The sequence below is a fragment of the Phyllostomus hastatus genome, unplaced genomic scaffold, assembly GCF_019186645.2.
Source record: "Phyllostomus hastatus isolate PE091 unplaced genomic scaffold, TTU_PhHast_1.1 phas_scaffold_1066, whole genome shotgun sequence".
NCBI classification, from domain to species: domain Eukaryota; kingdom Metazoa; phylum Chordata; class Mammalia; order Chiroptera; family Phyllostomidae; genus Phyllostomus; species Phyllostomus hastatus.
In genome coordinates, this window is record NW_025334004.1 from 26,731,523 (window position 1) to 26,751,153 (window position 19,631).

The 19,631-nt window shown below is 50.5% G+C and overlaps 1 protein-coding gene across 1 annotated transcript in view; it reads right to left on the reverse strand.

Moving 5' to 3' along the window:
* Positions 1-12,706: 12,706 nt before the first annotated feature.
* Positions 12,707-19,631, reverse strand: part of CACUL1 (CDK2 associated cullin domain 1) — a 54,579-nt gene continuing 47,654 nt past the window's right edge. The window contains exons 8-9 of the mRNA XM_045853857.1: positions 18,073-18,116; positions 12,707-17,646 (exon numbers count right to left, since the gene is read on the reverse strand). Coding sequence (XP_045709813.1) covers positions 17,606-17,646; positions 18,073-18,116 — 85 coding nt within the window. The 3' untranslated portion in view covers positions 12,707-17,605. The remainder of the gene's footprint in view (positions 17,647-18,072; positions 18,117-19,631) is intronic.

Below are 19,631 nucleotides of genomic sequence, written 5' to 3' on the forward strand. Positions count from 1 at the left end.
ACTCGCAGACGGCATGGGACATGGGGCAGGCTCTACCTGTTAAGTTCTGACAAGGTAAGGCCTGGAGCACACCCATCGGGTCTGATAGCCTGGCTGTGCAACCTCGGGCAAGTCGCTTAACTTCTCTGAGCTCATGTTTCTCAAAGGTCAAATGCAACATTTAGATAAAATTAGATCTGATCTTCAAACACGTTTAGCAGCAGATTCCTAACATGTAAAACAAGCAAAGGGCCAGCCTGATCAATTCAGGGGCTCTGGGACAGTCAGAATGGTCACCCAAAGACCCATCTGGGTGGTCTCTCTCCAGGCCCCCCGAGAGACTCCTCCGTGCACACTGAGTGCAGCCTGTTCACCGGGAATCATTTTGCCAAGCAGAAAATTATCCAAACAAACTGAAAATGTCATACACGAGCACTTACCAAGCGATTTGCCAGATGACCAATTTGTCTACATTATTGGATTTCCAGTTTGATTTGGTCAATGTACTAGTAGCTTATTAGAGAATTTTATATTCATGAGTAACGGAAATCTGATGATGTAGACAAATTGGTCAGTGAATTCTTAGAATGCAGATGCTAAGGCCCCATTCCAGGCTCACTGAACCAGGATCTGCATTTTAAACAAAATCTCCAAGGTATTCCTAGTACCTGTCAGCAGAGAGGAAGGGCTACTTGGGGCGACGGTTTTCAGTCTCGGCTACGCATTAGTCACGGAGTCACTGTCTCTATGAGACGCTCACTGCAGCGTTACAACAGCCAGGATATGGCAACGAGTGCCCATCAATGGAAGGATGGATAAAGAAAATGTGGTATGTGAATAAATAAAAAATATATGCATGCACACACACGATGGGTTAAAAAAATCAAAAACAGGAACTTCTATCATTTGTAACAACGTGGGTGAACCTTGAAGGCATTATGCTAAGTGGCATGAAGTCAGAGAAAGACAAATACTGTGTGATCTCGCATGTGGAATCTGCAAAAGCCAAACTCGTACACGTGGAGAGTAGATCTGTGGATGCCAGGGGCTGGGGAAACAAGGCGATACGGGTCAAAGGGTATAGATTTCCAGGTACAAGATGAGTAAGTTCCAGGATCTAGCGGATGGCATGGAGACTGTAACTGACTCGCTGTATTGTGTACTTGGAAGCTGCTACCAAGGTAGGTCTTCAATGTTCTCACCACCGCAACCAAAAAATGGTAACTAAGTGTTAACAACATTTTGTGATAATCCCTTTGCAATGCATGCATCAAATCATCATACTGTACATTTTAAATTACACAAAGTTAAATGTCAATCGTATTTCCACAAAGCTGGAGAGTAAAAAAAAAAAAAAAAAATCCAAGGAGCTTTAAAACACCACCTGCGTCCAGGTGCCACCCAGAGGGTCTTCAGGCTCCCCCAGCGACGCGCACGGGCAGCCGGGACCCCAGGCGCACACCGGGGCTGTCGCCTCCACAGCTTGTCTGCGGCTCCTGGTGGCTCACCCTTCTCTACCGCCTCCCTCCCCTGTCTCCAGGGGACTCAAGAGCTGCAAGTGGTGGCAGAGGCTCTCTGATTGCCGTCATCATCTGAGGGAGACGATCAGTCACAACAGGCCATCGGCCAGGAGGACGCAGCCCTTTCAGAACAAGTGGGTAGCAGCTTCCGTGCCCAGGCCACTTTCCAGGGGCTCATTACTGGAAGGGCAACCTTCTGGGAAGCAGCGCCCCGCAGACTGCAGATGAATGACACCCAAGCAGGAGGCAGGCCAGCAGGAGGGGGCAGAGGCAGGACCACACAATTCTTGACCTACTCTCAGCTCAGGGGCAGGTCTGAAGAGGAGGGTCCCGTCCAGGCTTGGGTCACAGGGCGCCAGGGCAGAGGGAAAGGCCGCTGGGCTGGGGGCGGGGGGGGGGGGCGGGGCAGGTGCGGCCGAGACAGGCAGGAGCTGCTCGAAGCCACGATTTGGAAGGCCCTGAGAGCTCCCACCCACCCCAGAGTCACCTGGAGGGCCGATGAGAGCACAGAGGGCTGGCCCCACCCCCAGAGTTTCTGATTCTGAGCGTGACACCCTCCTCCCGCCACCCCGTTCTCCCCACCCTGCAAACTCAGAGAATGCAAAGCAGGGGGCCGAAAAGAGATCCTAATCAAGTTCATCTCCTTCCCCTGGGTAATGAATGGAGCCAGGCCTGGTTGCCCCAGTAACCATACAAAACCCATCTATTTGAGGAAATCAAGAATCCTGTCCATGCCCATTAATCTATATTAATGAGCCCTGACCGCAGAGGGCTCTGGGGTGGGGGTCCCATTCCAAAATTCCCATCCCCAGCTGGCTGGGCAATCGCTTCTCCCTCACCGGGCCAGCAGACAACAGCGTCCTCGGGGCTGAGCAGCCACCAAGCTATGGTGACGCCATGCCAACCACAGCAGGGCCCACCAGGCCAGAGCGGGGAGGCAGGAGCCTGGCCAGGGCCCTCTCGGGCCCCCAACTGGGGCAGGGGAGCACACTCAGGGAGAGAGGCATTGGGAACCCCAAACAACAGGGCCCGTTCACCCCAAATGCCAGGCCCATCAGTGGGCTCGGCAGCTCCTAGCTGCCGCCAGGGCTCTGTTAAGTGACCTTCAGTGGGAGGACGGACACCACTGTCCGTCCCCACACCCCTCCAGCCCAGGTCCTGACTCCGCGGCGGGTGCTCAGGGCACAGCGACAGAACTGAGTGAAAAGGACAGCTGAACTTACGGTCTAATTTTAGCCCTTGATGAGAAAAATTGAAAGATGACTTAAGACCTGGTCTTCAGTTAGCATAAAACTTGGAACCTTAGACCTGCCCCAGCCTGTGTCCCCATGGGGCTCCAAGCCACCTGGAGTGTGAGCGGAAGTGCAGGTTTCTGGATCCTGCTCCGGAACCAAGAAATCAGAATCTTGGGGGGCTGAGGGGAACAAGCCCCTGTATGGTAGCTCTGCACACCGAAGTGCAGGAACCCACCGTTCCAACTGGCGGGGGGGACAGAGGGCAGCCGGTTGGCCGAGGGCCCCCAGCAAGGGAGTGTCGGGGGGCAGCCAGAGGCACAGCTCTGTCACGTGCCCCTGTGGCCGAGAGGCAGGGAGGTGGTGGTGGCCAGACCTCCGCCTGCCGGGAGGCAAGTGGACAAAGGCCCCGGGATTCTGCCAACCGCACAGAAGAGGGCCTGGGTGGGCTCCAGCGGCCCCATTGGCCAGGGAGGTAGGTGCACGCCAAGTGGGCGGGGCCTCCGTCCAGGGGCGTCTTGGGAAGAAGTGCAACCACGAGATGGGGGTGTAGGGAATAGCTCAGGTGGGCCTCGGCTTTGGCCTGGCCATATCGGCCCTGCCACTTAGCAGTCTTGCAGCCCTGGGTACCCACCTCTCTGAGCCTCAGCTCCCCACCTGACACTGGGGGTAACCCGAGTTCCAGCTTCCCGGGGGGTCTGGGGGCCGCCCTAGACAACGGTGTCTCCTCACCTGTGCCTGCTTCTTGGGTCTGCCCGCTTCCCTGACGCCCAGCCTTTCCGCTCCTGAGCTCCGTTCCCAGACCTAAGCACCCCAGGCCCTCGGCCCGCTTTATTCCCCAGCTCCCGGCCCCACCAGACTCCAGGCTCCTGCTGCCTACAGTGCTGCCCAATGCTAACTCATCCCCGGTGACATGGCTCACGCCCTTAACTGCCCACCAGGGCCAGGTAGGCCTTCCCGAGTGGCCGTGAGGAGTTCATAGCGTTTCCGCTGCCAAACGAGCCAGTTCTGGCAGCATGTGGGGGTAAGTGATTGATAAGCATCCTAAAATACTGAGCATCCTAAAAGCGTCCTAGTAAATGTCCTAAAATACTGAGGTGTTTCGGAGCCTCCTTCCCACTCCGGGGTCTGCAGGGTCGTGGCCCAGGATGAAGAGCACAGCCTTGGGGACAGAGCCAAGCTGGCCCTAGCTCTATCCCCTGGTGGCTGAGGGTCTTTGGATAAGTTACTGCATTTCCCTGGCCCCCACTTACCCCACCTGTAAAATGGGGTTGAAAGTGTTAGTAGCTCCCCTAAGGAAACGTCTCGGGGGCTGCCTGTCACCGTGTGCATACAGTGCTTAGCTCACGTCCCGACAAGGGCCACACTCAGTAACCGAAAGCGACTGTTTTTACCCCGGGACTTCGATTCCGGGACCACAGCCTCGGACGGAGGCCTGGGTGCAGAGCTAAGAGGAGGATGCTGTAGATTGATTGCCACAGATCTTCCCATCTAGTCCGTGGAGGCTGCTCAGTGGCTGCTCATGCAGTTAAAACAACAAAACTATCAAACAAACACACAAAAACCAGGCATCTGATTATCGCCCAAGGAAGAGAGAGTTAAGAAGCAGCCTGAGCAGCGGGCTTTGGCTGGACGAGAGCGCAGTAACTGCTGCCGTCCTCAGCGCTTACCACGGGGTGTCGGCTTTCCCTGAGGAAAGGGCCACTTAAACTCATTATAATCACAGCAACTGTCATTTAGCCCCACTTTCAGGGCAAGGCCCAGCGCCTCGGAGGGGCGCATTTGCTCTAATTTTAACCAGCAGAGCTGAGATAGACCCGCCTGTCCCCGCAGAAGTGTGCTCCTAACCGGGGCAGCCAACACAGCACCAGTTCTCACCCTTGTCTCTGGCCAGGTGGAAAGGGACAGATGACAAGGCCCCGAGCGATCCTCTCCCTCCAAGTGGACCCCAGGGTGCCACCAAGCCGGGGGCTGGCTGTGCCCAGGTGCGCTGATGCAGCCAAGTCAGGGCGGTGGCGGCCCTGAGGGAGCAACCGCAGACCTGGATTGGTCGCCAGCTGCAGTCCCAGGGCCACAGCACAACAGAAGGTCCTCTGGCGTCAGACAGCCCTGGTGGGGACCCGGGACCAAAGCTCATGCGGAGAACGGGGTGAATAATAGTACTCTCACAGGGGTGCCTGCCTGCCGCAGGGCGTGCCACGCAGCAAGGGCTCTCGAAGTGAGGCTGTTACTCCCAGACGTCTTCCTCCAGAGGACAGAAACTGAGGCCATAATTCAGTGTCTGCTCAGGGCCCAGTGAGGCTGGGTGGTCGTGGGGGTCCTTCCAGATACCACACGGTGGCTAATGAGAGGGCCACCCTTGCCCTCGCCCACCCCAATCATTAGAGCCAGGTGTGGGGGGGGGGACAAGGGTCCCCAGATCGTTTCTGCAGCCCGCCCACTCCCTCCCTGAAGCAGCCTGGCCCCCACTCAAAGCCCAGGGGACCTGGCACCAAAGCCAGGGGCCCAGGCTGCTAGGTTGTCCCCGGAGCTCCTGCTGCAGTGACCTGCAGATGCCTGGAGCAATGTGCAAATGGTCAGCCAGAGGAGCCGGCGGCTCTGGTGTTCTGCATCTCATTAAACAGGGCTGGCCACCGCTTTGAGAGGCGGGCCGTTCACAGGCAGCAGAGGCCAGGCCGGGTTGGACGGCGGCTGAGGTGAGTGGACACCAGGGCTTCCCTGCTGGTGGGTGACCAAGGGTGGGGCTCGTGGGGACTGTGTCCCTGCTTCCTCCACCCTGGCAACGTCCCCCTCTCCTGTGCCATTTGACCTGTCTCCTTTCACTAACAGATGATGTGTTCGCCAAGCACCATCTCAACTATTTTTGTTGCCCAGTGCCCTCTTATCTTTACCTTGTCACATGCCACCCCCCTCCTTAGCTGTGGTTCGGGTGACCTATGCTCGGCTGGCCCGTGCTCTTTCCGGTTTTCCCTCCCTTATTGATAGCTCCTGGGTCTTCAGTCTGAGGTGTGACTGTATTCCTTGTTGTTTGCGTACTTCCAAAGGGAAACACACCATTCCAAAGGAGAGGTGGACAGGGTTGCCGTGCATTCGTGTGCGGGCGTGGGAAACTCAGTTGTGGCGTTAGAGGGGGTTTCTTCTGTTCTTCTGTCACCTCCCGGTGGCCCCCGTCAGCAGCAGTAGTCAGAGTCCTGGTGGCAGCCTCGTGCACCCAACAGCCATTCCTCCCGGCCCCTGGCAGTGTTCAGGCATCTCCTCCTGAGGCCGCTGGGAGCAGGAGCCCAGCCCCCACCCCAGGAGGGACACCTACCATGCTGGACCCATCCTCCTTCCCAGTTATTAGCCTGGGCGTGTTCCCGTATCCCGGCTTCCCCAGTGAGATGTGAGGGTGCACATCCTGGTGGGTTTCTGGGGAGTTCCCTTGCCCTCAGAGAGATGCTGGGAAGCAGCGCCTTCTTCTCAAGGTCACTGTCGCCTCTGACAGCTGCAGCAGCCGAGCACAGACCCTGGGAAGCTGTATGGGGGCAGGGCTACCAGCGCGGCCAGTGGAGCGGAGCTGGAGGCAGCCTGGGTCCTCAATGTCGATGATTCAGCCCTGCAACTGCCCAAACCTGGATCTTCCGTGAGAGAATAAATCCCCACAGTGTTTAAGCCAGTGGTCTCCAGGGCCAACGAGAACCACAGAGGTGCCGGGAGAAAACACGAGTTGTGATGTGTTTTTTTTTTAAGATTTTATTTATTTATTTTTAGAGAGGGAAGGGAAGGAGAAAGAGAGAGAAACATCAATGTGCGGTTGCTGGGGGCCGTGGCCTGCAACCCAGGCATGTACCCTGACTGGGAATCGAACCTGCGATGCTTTGGTTCGCAGCCCACGCTCAGTCCACTGAGCTATGCCAGCCAGGGAGTTGTGATGTTTTCAAGAGCAAAGATGTTTAGCTGGTGCACAGGCACTGCACATGAGTGGTCAGGGAGCAGGTAGACACCCAAGGGACCCTGATGGCGGGGGGAGAGCTCCAGGAGGGGGGGGCGGGGGAGGGGGGCCCTGTCCGCTCTCTCAGAGCACTGTGGTGGCTGTGCCCCACCCCGCCCCGAGGGCAACTGGACTTAGCTATCTCGCTCGCTCTCTTCCGTGAGGGCCTCGTCACAAGATTGTATCACGGGGGAAAAACTAAACCCCAAAGGTGGTTTGCTGGTTTTCTCAGGGCAACACCCTCAGAAGTGCTGTCAAATGAAAAAAGATGTGTTTTTATCAAGAAAAAGGTAAATGCTTGCCATCTGCCAGCCTTTCTCGTGGCGCTGACAAGCACTCATCCGTAATGCGTAATCCGGAAGGCACCAAAGAGAAAACAGACCTTACCTGACCCTCCGAGGCACAGATGACGGAGTGCCGATGGATGAGCAGCTATTTTTCCAAGAGAGACTCATGTGACGTGCACTTTGAACATGGTGAGCCATGCTTCAAGCCCCGTGAAAACGTGTTGCCAAAAACTGTCACCTACACACATTCTCACAAGTGCACATTTCAACTTGGGCCATGAAACCCCAAAATGAGTTTTGGTGGGTTCTGAACCCATTTGTTACCAAGAGTAAACATGCCGGACTCCCAGTTAGTGAGCAAGGACAAGTTACTGACAGTGAGAAGGATGGGAATTACAGAGATTTCAGCACACACTATTTTAAGACGAGTGGATGGAACTGGAGAGTGAGTTGTTTTTCAGTACAGCACGTTCTTTTGGATCCACAGATCTTAGGGAAGGAGCTTTCTCAGCTACAACAGCCATTAACCTAAACCTACCTTGGAACTGGACATTGACTGTTTTTACCATAAAGTGTTGAAACTAAGAGCTGCAAAAATAACGAGGCATTTTTGATCCCATGGCTGTAACTAAAATTTTTTTTAAAAGAGCGAAAGATGTTTTTTTAACCACAATTATTCACGAAAGTATTTTAAAACATGTTTACCTCATCTCTGTTCTATTTCTTTCTTACGTGTATGAGCACAGCACACAAACATTAATTTAGAAAGATCTTTGTACCCATACACACACACACACACACACACACACACACATGCTGGGATGGCGTTCTTCACCATGCCGTCGGTGGCAGGTTTAAGCCGGGCTGTTGAACACCGCTGCGCGTGCCCTTAGAACAGACTTTTACCTCGAGAAAATACTGTCTTCTGGCTTTTATAACTTCACTGACTTTGGTGAATGGTGTAATAGGAATCAATGTCATCTTCTCCAGTTCTTCTAACATCTTTTATTGAAGAACCCATCATGGCCGGAACTATTTCAAAAGGCTACCTTTAGTGTACTCTCAACTCTTAAAAGTATCTGGGCCTATTCTTAAAATAATTTCCCATTAACTTGCCTATTTTTGTACCAGCACGAACAGTTCATTGCACTTATAAAAACGTTACTCGTTTTGGGGGGCAGCGAGTCCCTTTCATTCCCCTTTTCAATGAAGATCTCCCTGTGTCCTTGTTTAGACTTCCACAGAATTTTTTTCCAGTTTCTCTTTTTCTTTTTTTATATTTTATGATTATGCTATTACAGTTGTCCCATTTCCCCCCTTCTCTCCCCTCCACCCTGTACCCCCTCTCCCACCCACGTTTCCCCCCTTTAGTTCATGTCCATGTGTCATAATTATGAGTTCTTCAGCTTCTACATTTCCCGTACTATTCTTGCCCTCCCCCTGTCTATTTTCTCCCTAGTGTCTGTGCTACTTATTCCCTGTACCTTTTCCCCCCTCTCTCCTCCTCCCACCCCCCTGCTGCTAACCCTCCATGTGCCCTCCATTTCTGTGGTTCTGTTCCTGTTTTACTTGTTTACTTAGTTTCTTTTGGTTTTGCTTTAGGTGTGGTTGTTAATAATTGTGAGTTTGCTGTCCTTTTACTATACATGTCTTTTCTTTATCTTCTTTTCTTAGATAAGTCCCTTTAGCATTTCATAAAATAAGGGCTTGGTGATGATGAACTCCTTTAACTTGACCTTATCTGAAAAGCACTTTATCTGCCCTTCCATTCTAAATGAGAGCTTTGCCGGATAGAGCAATCTGGGATGTAGGTCCTTGTCTTTCATGACTAGGAATATTTCTTTCCAGCCCCTTCTTGCCTGTAAGGTCCCTTTTGAGAATTCAGCTGAGAGTCTGATGGGAACTCCTTTGTAGGTTACTGTCCCCTTATCTCTTGCTGCTTCTAGGATTCTCTCCTTCGTTTTTACCTTGGCTAATGTAATTATGATGTGCCTTGGTGTGTTTCTTCTTGGGTCCAACTTCTTTGGGGCTCTCTGAAGACTTCCACAGAATTTTCAGAGTCATGTATTTGAAGTGAACATAAATAACAATCACCTATTTTTAAAAGGTATTTTTGTGCATTCCTTTCCTAATGCATTTACCCAATGGGTTCATACAGTTTTGCTTTTCACTGATTGCTTTTTTCCATTATGCAGTCTTCTACAGACCACTTTTAAGGCCCCTGTTCATATGCTACTGTTGGCCATGTGTTTTTTCTTTGAGGTGTAATTGACCTTAAACATGGTGTCAGTTTCAAAGGTCCGTTGTGGATTAATTTACATTAAAATAACCTTGGGTATTTGAACTGGCTTTGCACGGAATTCACCGCACTCGCTCGAGAACTGCTCTGTTCAGGGGTCAAAATGTCCCAGCTACCAAGTTCCTAGGAGCCCATGCCCTCCTATGCTGATCCCCCTCCGCCCATCCCCAAGGAAACCATGACCTTGAACATTGTTTTCTTTTTTTTTTTAGTTTTACTGTTTACGAAGCCTGAAACAATATGGTTTCTCCTGGCTTTGAACTTTTTAAGGTGCCCACGCCCACTGTGATTTTCTGACACGCTTCTTTCGCTCAGCGTGGCGTGGGCTTCCCCGTGCCGGTGGGCCGAGCTCTCCACGGCACTCGCTGCTCCCCAGGCCCCGCCGCACGCACGCACCCCCTTCACTCACTCATCGCACCCCAGGTGGGCGTGTGGTGGTCTCCTTCGCGCCTTTCTGGCGACTACAGATAATGGTGGTGTGACCGTCCCCTGCACGCGTGTCCCGGGTACCACACCCACACGAGTTTCTCTAACAGCATAAACCCCGGGCTGGGAGAGACACCCGTGTCCAACTTCACTAGGTAACACTGGTTTCCCATGTGGTGGAGCCAATTTGCATGCCAGCAGCAGCGGATGCCAGGGCCCGTTGGAATCATCTCTCCAATTGTTGGTGTTTCCTGGCATTTTAGTTACTTCCAGTTTGGTGGCTGGGAAATGGTATTTATGATTTCAATAAGCATTTCAGCTTTTCACATTTATGGGCCGTTTCTGTTTCTTCTGTGAAATATTTGCTTGTGTTTTCCGCCTGATTCTCTCCCACACTGCTTTCGCTGTAAGTTTGCATTCAGGTGCCCACTAACAGCTACATACATAATCGTGATTATGAGCATCCCATTCCAGCTTGGGCTTATTTTTTCACTCTATGGCATGTTCAGTAAACAAAAGTACTTACTATCAATGTAACCAAATCATCTTTTTAGAGAGAGAGGGAAGGGAGGGAGAGAAACATCAATGTGCAGTTGCTGGGGGCCATGGCCTGCAACCCAGGCATGTGCCCTGACTGGGAATCGAACCTGTGATGCTTTGGTTCGCAGCCCGTGCTCAATCCACTGAGCTACACCAGCCAGGGCTCACCAAATCATCTTTCAGTTAACAATTTGTACTTTATTTACAAAACCCTTACCTTTACCCAAGTCCTAAAAAAAAAATGCTTCCATGTTGTTTTGTAAATTCGTGTGTCCTGGGTAAACCTCTGACCCACCTGGGACGGACGGCTGTGCATGACAGAAGGTAGGGGTCCGGTTCGTTCTGCCCTTTGAGAACATCTGACGTCCTGAGTGCCCCGCCCTCCTCCGCACTGACCTGTATGTAGTGCCGGCGGCCCCACCCTCCTCCGCACTGACTTGTACTAGTGCCTGCCGGCAGCCGGGCCAGGAGGGTCTGCTCCCCGGCTCGCTCGTCTTGTTTAAGCGTCTACTTGTCATCTCTGTACCATTCCCACATCGTCTCAATCCCTGTATTTCATGTTAAGTTTTACAACTTGGTAAGGCTAGTTCCCCTCCATTTTCCTTTAGGAATGTCTTAGATATCCTTGGTCCTTTGTCCTTCCATTTACATTTTAGGGACCAGCTCGTCAAGTGACACAATGAAAACCGTTGGTATTATTTGTTGGAATTGCACTAATTTATTAACTAGTCTGTATACAGAGTTGAGACCTACATGATCTTAGTACATCAGTCTCTCCATACATTTAGGTAAGTAAAGGTGGTTTTTTAAAAAAATAACCATTTCCTCATTAAAAGGCTTATACGTTTTATTAACATGTATTGTTAGGTACTTTATATTTTTGCTCCTACTATAAATTTTATGTTTAAAAAAATGTTAAGAGCCATTATTGCTTGTAGCTAGTGCCTGAAAATGTAATTGCAGTTTGTACATTGATTGTGTTCTGGGAACTTTGATAAACACGTAAGCCTTCTAATTTGCCCTGTAGGTCCTTTGTCTATAGACGATCTGATCGTGCAAAGTTAATCCATTACTAGATGAGTCACATTGATTTCCCACATAACCAATGTGCATTCCTGAGATATATCTAATTTGGACATTTGTTATACTTTAAATACGATGTTAGATTTATTTAGTAAAAATGTTTCTTACTGGAGGGTGTGAAGGGAGAGATATATGTGTATATATCCATCACATCGAATGTATTAGCTATGCTATTTAAACCTTCTGTGCCCTTAATGACCACTGACTTTGTCTTCTGCAAAATCTATTAATCAATAGATCGTGCAGTGTGTTGGTAGATTATGTCTCCTTATAGTTGTGGCCACTTCTTTCTTCTTTATATATATTTGAGGTATGTTATCAGTAACTTAGATGCATAATTAATAAGTTTAGAACTGTTATACCCTTCTGGGAAATTAAGCCCATTGCCTTATGTAGGGGCCTGATCACTAACAATAAGGTGGGGGGGGGGGTGCTTAATATTAGTATGAAGAAACTTAGCTTCAGACAAATGCCCTACCCAAGAACAGACTCAGCTAGTTGTACAAACAATTGCTCTCAGATTCTGTTTACAATATTCTTTCTACTATATCATGTTTTTTGAATTTCAAATAGTTTAGAGTTGTGGATTATCGAGAAACAAGCAAATAGGGAAAATGAACATACATAAACATATATTAAGAACTGGCTCTAGTAGAAAAGTTTTATGCTCAGTTAAAAAAAATAGCTAATAGAAGGAGAGCACTTATTGGGCGGGGCGGGGTGGGGGTGGGGTGCCCGAAGGAAAATTTCAGGTGATTTAAATACAGAGAAAAAGAAAACATAAACTCACTGAATCTGGCTTCTGTGGGGCAATCATAAAGTAGGTTCATGACAACACAGCTTAGGTCATTTTTTAAAAAAGGATGAGAACTGGCATTCTGAAAACACTGTAGGCAAGGATGCTCGCAAAGAGACAGTGAGAGAAACTAAAATTGTAAGTAGGATTTCACAACACGTTAGGGGTTATAACTAATTTCACAGCAAGAAAACAAAAAGGCTTATTTTTTTTAAAGCTCAATATAACCAATGCAAAAAAAAACGAAATACCAAAAAAAACCCCACCCAAGTCAGAAGTTTTGATGAGAAGTCCACAATGTATCCAGTGTTTAAAAAAGGAAAACTACATCTGTATGTACACATGTATACATACTGTCTATGTATAGAGTTAAACACAAGCACGCTGCTTCTCATCACTGGTACGGAGGTCGAGCTGGGCGCCCACGCTGCGGGCTGAAGAACCGCCGTGGGCTGTGGGACAGACCAGTGCCGAGAGTGGCTCTCACTTAGGAGCATTATGAGGGTGCTGTAAGCAAATCATTATGTTCTATGTTGTAACAAGGTTCCAGTGACCCAGGCATCAACATGGCAAGGCCAAGCACATCTGTCTTTATTTCATGAACTGCAATGTTTTAGAGTGATGGTTTATACCCTAATACGGCAGGACTGATGCAAAACCAGCAAAGTCAAAGGTCAAAACCAGAGTCAGTGGCTTTGAACCTCCGGTCAGGGAGTTTTTCTCGGACTTGTGAAAGGCTGATGCACAGAACACCTCGTTCGAAGTGGCCCCCTGCTTTCCAAAAACGAGCAGCACCAGAGCCTAGATTTCACTGCTTTGCGGAGGCTCCAGCTGTGCTGGTGGGGGAGCCAAGCCTCCTGTCCGCCTTGACCCCTCCCCTTCACTCACGAGCACCCCCGTTTCCAGCCACAGCTCCCCACGACCTGCACAGCTGTGATGCCGGCAAACAGGCCTTGTGTGAGCGATTAAATCGTCATCTGTTTAACAGAACACACCCTTCGAAGAGACTCTCCAGTCTCGCTGAGTTTAGTACAGAGTCACAACATTAAAATGACATCTGGGAATCAATAGAAAATATTTATTTTTTTCAAACCACAGAATTCACCCAGACTTGTAAGCCATGAACATTTTTCTCGACAATCCGGTCCAACCAGAAATGAAGACAACTTCCACCCGGCAGGGGCGCCGCGCACAGCGGGGTCTCGCGAGAGCGCACCCCCGAGTAGCCCTTTCCGAGTTCTCCCCGTGGCCACTGCGCCAGCACAAGCAGGAACAGTGTGTGCGCTCGCACCACCCGCTGTGGACAGAGGCTCAGAGCAGGGTCTCAGCCAACGGAGGAGTGTCAATGACGGTAATAAACGGTGGGGACAGAAAAGCATTCTTTCCCAAGAAGAGGGTTCCTCTCACATACAAGGTGGGGAAAAAGTAGTAGGTTTACAGTTGCGAGCACGCGGAACACATGAGTTTATTCCTGTACTATTACTGATTAGTTATTGTATTATTTTTCCATAACAACCACTAGAAACCTACTTTTGCCCCACCCTGTATTCCAGTGGCCAGAAACTGGGGCAAATTTCAACAAGGTAATGAAAATAATCAAAAAGCCATTTCTCCATGAGCTTCTAGGACCTCTATTTTAACTTCTGATAAACATGAACTTCATCTTATGCAATCATATTGAGAACAGTAATCACACACAAAAAGGCCCTATACACCTCTTATAAGCATCAGTCAAGGAATTCACATTCTGATCTTAAATTTCAAAGTCCCCTTAAGGGGCCCAGACCTGCAGTAAAGTAAACATAGTACTCTGAAGCTCAATGAGACACCATAGGGGGGAAAAAAAATCAACTCAAAACATCCAAACAATGAATGGATAGCAAAAGTAGGTTATTTTGTGTTGGTTTTTAGTTGTAACGTTTTTTAATATCTCAGATTAGTGTATATTCCTAAAACAATGTTATTTTAATACTACCTGCTTATTAAACAACTGACTTTGGGCTTAAGGGCAATACATCTTGCATGATAATCATGCGCACAATTGAGATGAAACAGAAAGAACAGAGAGGAAAACACAGCCGGCCTCGCTAAGACGGTGGCGGACCTGGAAGGTTGCTCTGGAGGAGTCCACAGGCTCATCCAAGGCGCCGACGCAGGTGCTCCGGCTCACGGCCGCAGGAAGCGAGCTGTCCGCTGGGTGGCCAGGAGCTCTGCTGGCACGCAGGCACCAACAGCCGCTCTGAAGTTCTCCTTGTGCTGAAGGACGTTCAAATCCCTGCTCAGTCTGTACAGAACATTGCGAGGTGATGCATGTGCAAACTCTTCCTGAGGAATTCTTTGTGTGTGCAAATCTGCAACCCGACAGAAAGCGTGTAGCAAGGGGACTGGCAGCTCTGTGGGGCTGCAGCGCTGGGGACGCGCGGGCGGCGTTGCTGGCCTTGGCCTTGGCCTTGGGCATCGTTCTTCTGCAATCTCTCACCCACAGATCAGCTCTCATCCTACACCCCAAAGAAACGGAGGGCAGCTGCCTCAAACTTGTGAGAGGGACAGAAAACATGTAACCTTTCCACAAATGTACTAACGCACAACCCCTGCGTCCAGGTTGGTGTTCTTCTCACTGACTCTCCCTAAGAACTTCAGGGTTTGCTTTTGTCCCCAGAGGACACCAAAGGTGTGCTGGGCTGGTGCATCTGTGACAAGAGGGCACAAGACGGCATTGTTACTGAAGATTGGGGCCAAACTTTAAAACACGCACCATCTCTCCAACCAGCTGTCACCTGCTGACGCTCTTCCATGTCACATCTCAGTGGGACTGACGTCACATCTCAGTGGGACTGAACCGGCTCCCTTGGGAGGGAGAGGCCACATCCGGGGCCCCCCCCCACCCCCGCAGCTGAGCCAAACTGACTGCGTGTGCCGACACACCAGGGAACAGCCCGCGTGGCTGATGTTCTGACCCAGCCCACAGAGGCCGGGATTTCACAGGGGGAGAAACTATACACTCCAACTGGCGAGAACACAAGTCAACATGAGAAAATACTTTCTGGCACACAATGCTTCATCAAAACCAAATGGAGGACAAATCCTACTTCTTCTCATGTTGAAACGTGAGAATTTGGTTAAGAATCCCAATGAAATAGGCAAGGTCACTCTGCCTTGAAATACAGAAATAGATCCCTCCTACTGCCACGTGCCTCGGGGGTGCGGACGAGCGCCGACAGCCGACAGTCAGGGGCGCTGGGAGGAGGTGGGCTTGCCCCGCCCCGGCGCCTGGCCCACCACAGCTCTGCAGTACCGAGCTGGGCCCGGGCCTGGCTGCGCTCACTGCACAAAGCTCAGGGAAACTAAACTCTACAGATTCTGCTGACGTGTTGTTCACATACATGTTATAATAATAAAAGAAGACAATATAAAATTTTTCTCCATTAACTTAATAATGCAAATACATCCAAAGATTTTAATGCCAATTCGTATCATAATACAATGCTTTTATAGAGAAAGTTCTGTTGTCGGCCAAAGAACAGTCTCTCCCAGAAAAAGCATTTGGGTATATTATTAAAATACTGAACCATTTTTTAAAAATTCCAATTTTATTCCTTGCAGAAATATTAAAACCATCCCGGAGAGACTTTAGTCGCAGGTGTTATTTATAAGCCTGCAGCAACATTCCACTGAAAAAATAAAATTTGGCCTTCGTGGTAAAACGGAACTTCCCCTTGGTACTGGGATGTCCCTGGTGCAGCGAACCAAACTACACAAGGCCGGTGAGGGCCCACACCCCTCCCAGTCGTTCAGCGTTTATCAGCACAATCCACTACACAGAGCTCATGAGCCTAACTCAAGTCCTCCACAGACTCCACCAACTCTGGCTGACTAAGTACTTTAAAAAATGAATCTCACCACCTTTACTTTTGCCTCTCTGGAGAGTCATTTTACAAACACAGGACTTCTGGCAGATGACGCACTTGCTCCCAGGAGCACACTTCCAGGGCTCCCGCCCTCCCCTTCCCCCCAAGAAGGACAGACCATGCCGGCAGAGACAGCCCTCGGGGAACACCTGCTCGTCGGAGGTGTGACAGGGTCCCCAACGTCTCCCTTTCCCGCCCTGACTTCTCCGAGAGTAAATACTAGTCTGACACGGCCTCACGGACTCGCTGAATGCTCACCTTTTAGATTCACACAGAACTGAGGAAAAAAATTTTTTTCTTTTACCACATCTATTTTTCTTTGCCTTCCAAGAACCAGAATAAGCTTCCGAGTCTGAACAGGACCCAAACAGCACTGCGGGTGCAGAGAAACAGAGAACACGGCTCTGCCACCGCTGGGGGGGGCTTACAACAGCAGTGCTGCTTCCCTGCTGGACTCAAAACATAAATAAAAATTTTTAAAAATGAAAAAAATAAAAGATGCAGACTGCAGACTTAAAGTACTTCTCTGACCCATTTAAAATTAAACGGATCAAGGGTCCCACACCACTGATGATCCTCGGATGCAATAACCTGTCTGCCTCCTAGAGCATCACGGGAGCCAGCTTACTGCTGGATGACCCCCAACATCAAGGGGGGGCCTCGGGGCCAGAGCACTGGCTGCCCCTGAAGCAGCGCGACGCCGACGCTCCAGCAGCCGGTGCGCCGTGTGCGGTGCGAGGGGGAATGGCAATGTTCTGCGAGAGCTGGTCCCCAGCAATGACACGGGTGTGCCACGGGAGGCGGGGGAATCCGATCCACACGCGACAGGGTTCTGTCGCCCACCCGCTCAGCGCCCCACTGCGAAGTCATACCTGACATCTCACGGGGGGTGAGTCTGTGACACCACCCACCTTTTCGGGACGCAGGTGTGAGTCTGACCGCACGGTCACAGAGCTGCAAAGTGCACAGAGCTCAAGGCACAGAGGAGAAAAGAGTTGTGAGCTAACGGGGGGGAAGGAAGAGCAAAAGCAGGGTGAGCAGTTTCCTCTCACGGGACTTTCTAATGCTACACGAAGACCAACTCTCTCAAAGGGGTCTGTTTGGTTATGGGTGAGAAACACTGTATCGTAATGATCTGCTTGACTTGAAAGCAAAAGGAATCTTGACGTGTGAAACCGGTGTGCCGAGTGCCAGGCCCACGAGGGAGTGAAACAGTGCTTAAAAACAATTCTTCCGCGCTTACGTTTTTGGAGAAAGCTGCTGATTTGGGCCGCCGGGTTTCGCCTATAAAAACATCCCTTTTCAAGGTGCCTGTCCCTCACAGAATCTACAGATGGATTAGCCCATTTCAAAATCAGCCCCAAGTCTAGCAGCAACCGACAGTTTTCTTGTTAGTTTTTTGTTTTTTAAAATTACAAGTCAGAGTGAGAAGTCCGACGTCCTCTTCCAAGAACAGCTGTGAGACGGAGCTCCGGCGGGCAGGGCCCGCTGCGCCCCGGGTACAGTCTCCGCGGCGGCTCCGGCGCGTCCTTGTTTCCGGGAGGAAAGCACACGCAGCACGTTCACTATCTGTACCCCCTGGAGCTCGCGCACGCTGAGGAGCTGTCTGAAAAACATCACCAGAACAGGGAAAGGCGTGAACAGCAGGCGACATCTGAGAACGGGAGGAATCTGCCTATTTAACACAAGCTCCTCACCCCGTCCCAATCCCCCACCCCAAAATGTTTTCTTCTTTAAAGTGGTTTTGGGTGGCGTGAGAGGGGCCAGATCATCAGGAACTGAGACAGTCGCGGTCCCATTCCAGCCGACGACAGAATCTGGCAGCCTCTTGACAACTGTCCGAGAACCACCACCACCCACTGGGCTTCGGGCGGCCACAGTGTGCAGAACAGTCTGTCCCTGATCACACAGGGAGCCTGATGAGACCACCGTCAAGGGCGCTACGGACACCATTATACTCACTGCACGGTCACTGCCGTGGCTACCTTCCATCACAAAGCCACCCCACATGGTACGGAGCATCCTTACTTACTGTAAGCCAGCTCATCCCCCGCTCTCTTCCGGGACTGGTCACCTCTGGGGATTAAAGAAAGAAAGAAGAGGGGTCAAAAGGACTGACCGGCTTCTTCACAGACCCAACAGGCGAAATAATCAGCATAACTGATAACGGAAGTACAGCAGATATTTCGATTCTAACCCAGCAACCTATTTCAAAATAGACATTAAACTTAAATAGTAACTGAGTCACAACCTGTCAAGGGTGCCGCCTTACAAATACAGAAAGCTGTTCAGTGGAGGAGGGATGGTCTACACGGATCGTTTACACCGGTTCTAGAGACAGGTTCAGACTAGGATGTCTTTGAAGACTAACCGGGTTCTGCTATCGACACCCCTAGTGACCTTACACGAAGGGCTTCAAGCTTTTGAAAAAATCTCAGAATCTCAAGAACGAATACGAATACCCTTCTTGCAGGTAGAAGAACAAGAACCTTTGCGAACATTCACCAGCTCGTCTGCAAATACCAAAGAAGGTGTAGTTCCACTTCAGAGATAAGAAATCAGAGGTTCTGATCAGGTCCTATTCTACCCACACATCCGATTTTTGTCTGGTCAGTTTCTCAGATGATAGTTAAGACAAAGGACTAAAATGCCAAAGAAATGAGTAACCACCACCAATTCACTAGCTTTTGACTCTGCCCAACACTCTGCCCTTGGCCACTTTACTTTTCCTTGTATTTCCTTGTACATCCTCCTCAGTCCAGAACCACGATGATGCCGTCCTGTACCGTGAAACACCGCCCACAGGCCAGTGGGTCCCGGATTTAAACCCCCAGCTCCCACACCTCCCCTGCGCTTCAGGCGCAGGTCCACGCGCCCATCTCCACCGCCACTCGGGGGTTTACACACACTGCCAGTCTACTGTGGCCGGGACGATCGCTGACTCCCCACCATCCCCACACCCGCCCCAGCCTGCCCCAGCCTTCCTCAGTAACGGTACGACTACCCGCCCAATTACTCGGCCAGAGTCCCAGCTCATCCTTGATTCCGCTCTTTCCCTCACTCTGGAACATTTTATCCCCAAACATAATCCAAAATAGACCACCCCTCACCCACTCCACAGCGACAACCCCACTCCAAGAAACTATCATCTCTCCACTACACAACTGCAAGAGTCTCACTATTGGTCCAGACAAGAGCCAGAGGGATCTTAAGTAAAAGCATAAATAAGATTATTTCATGTCTTCCATTAAAGCCCTTCAGTGGGTTTCCAATGCCCATAAAAAGCAACTCAAATGCATTCTCCCAGCCCGGGGAGATCCCTCCTCTCCACCCTCCTCAACCACTTCTGTTCACTGCGCTGCAGCCACTCTGGCTTTCTGTGTGTCCCTGGGACACGGGAGCACTTCTGCACTTACTACTTTCTCTGCCCACAACCCTCTCCCCCCAGTTAGCCAAGTTAGCTACCTCCTTGTCATCTACTCCCTAGCTGCAACATCTCCTCCTCGGGCTTGACACTGCCACATCAGCCCGGACAGTCCCTCGTCCACGCCCCGGTCACTCACTCTCCCCCCACCGCCCCCCACCCCCCGC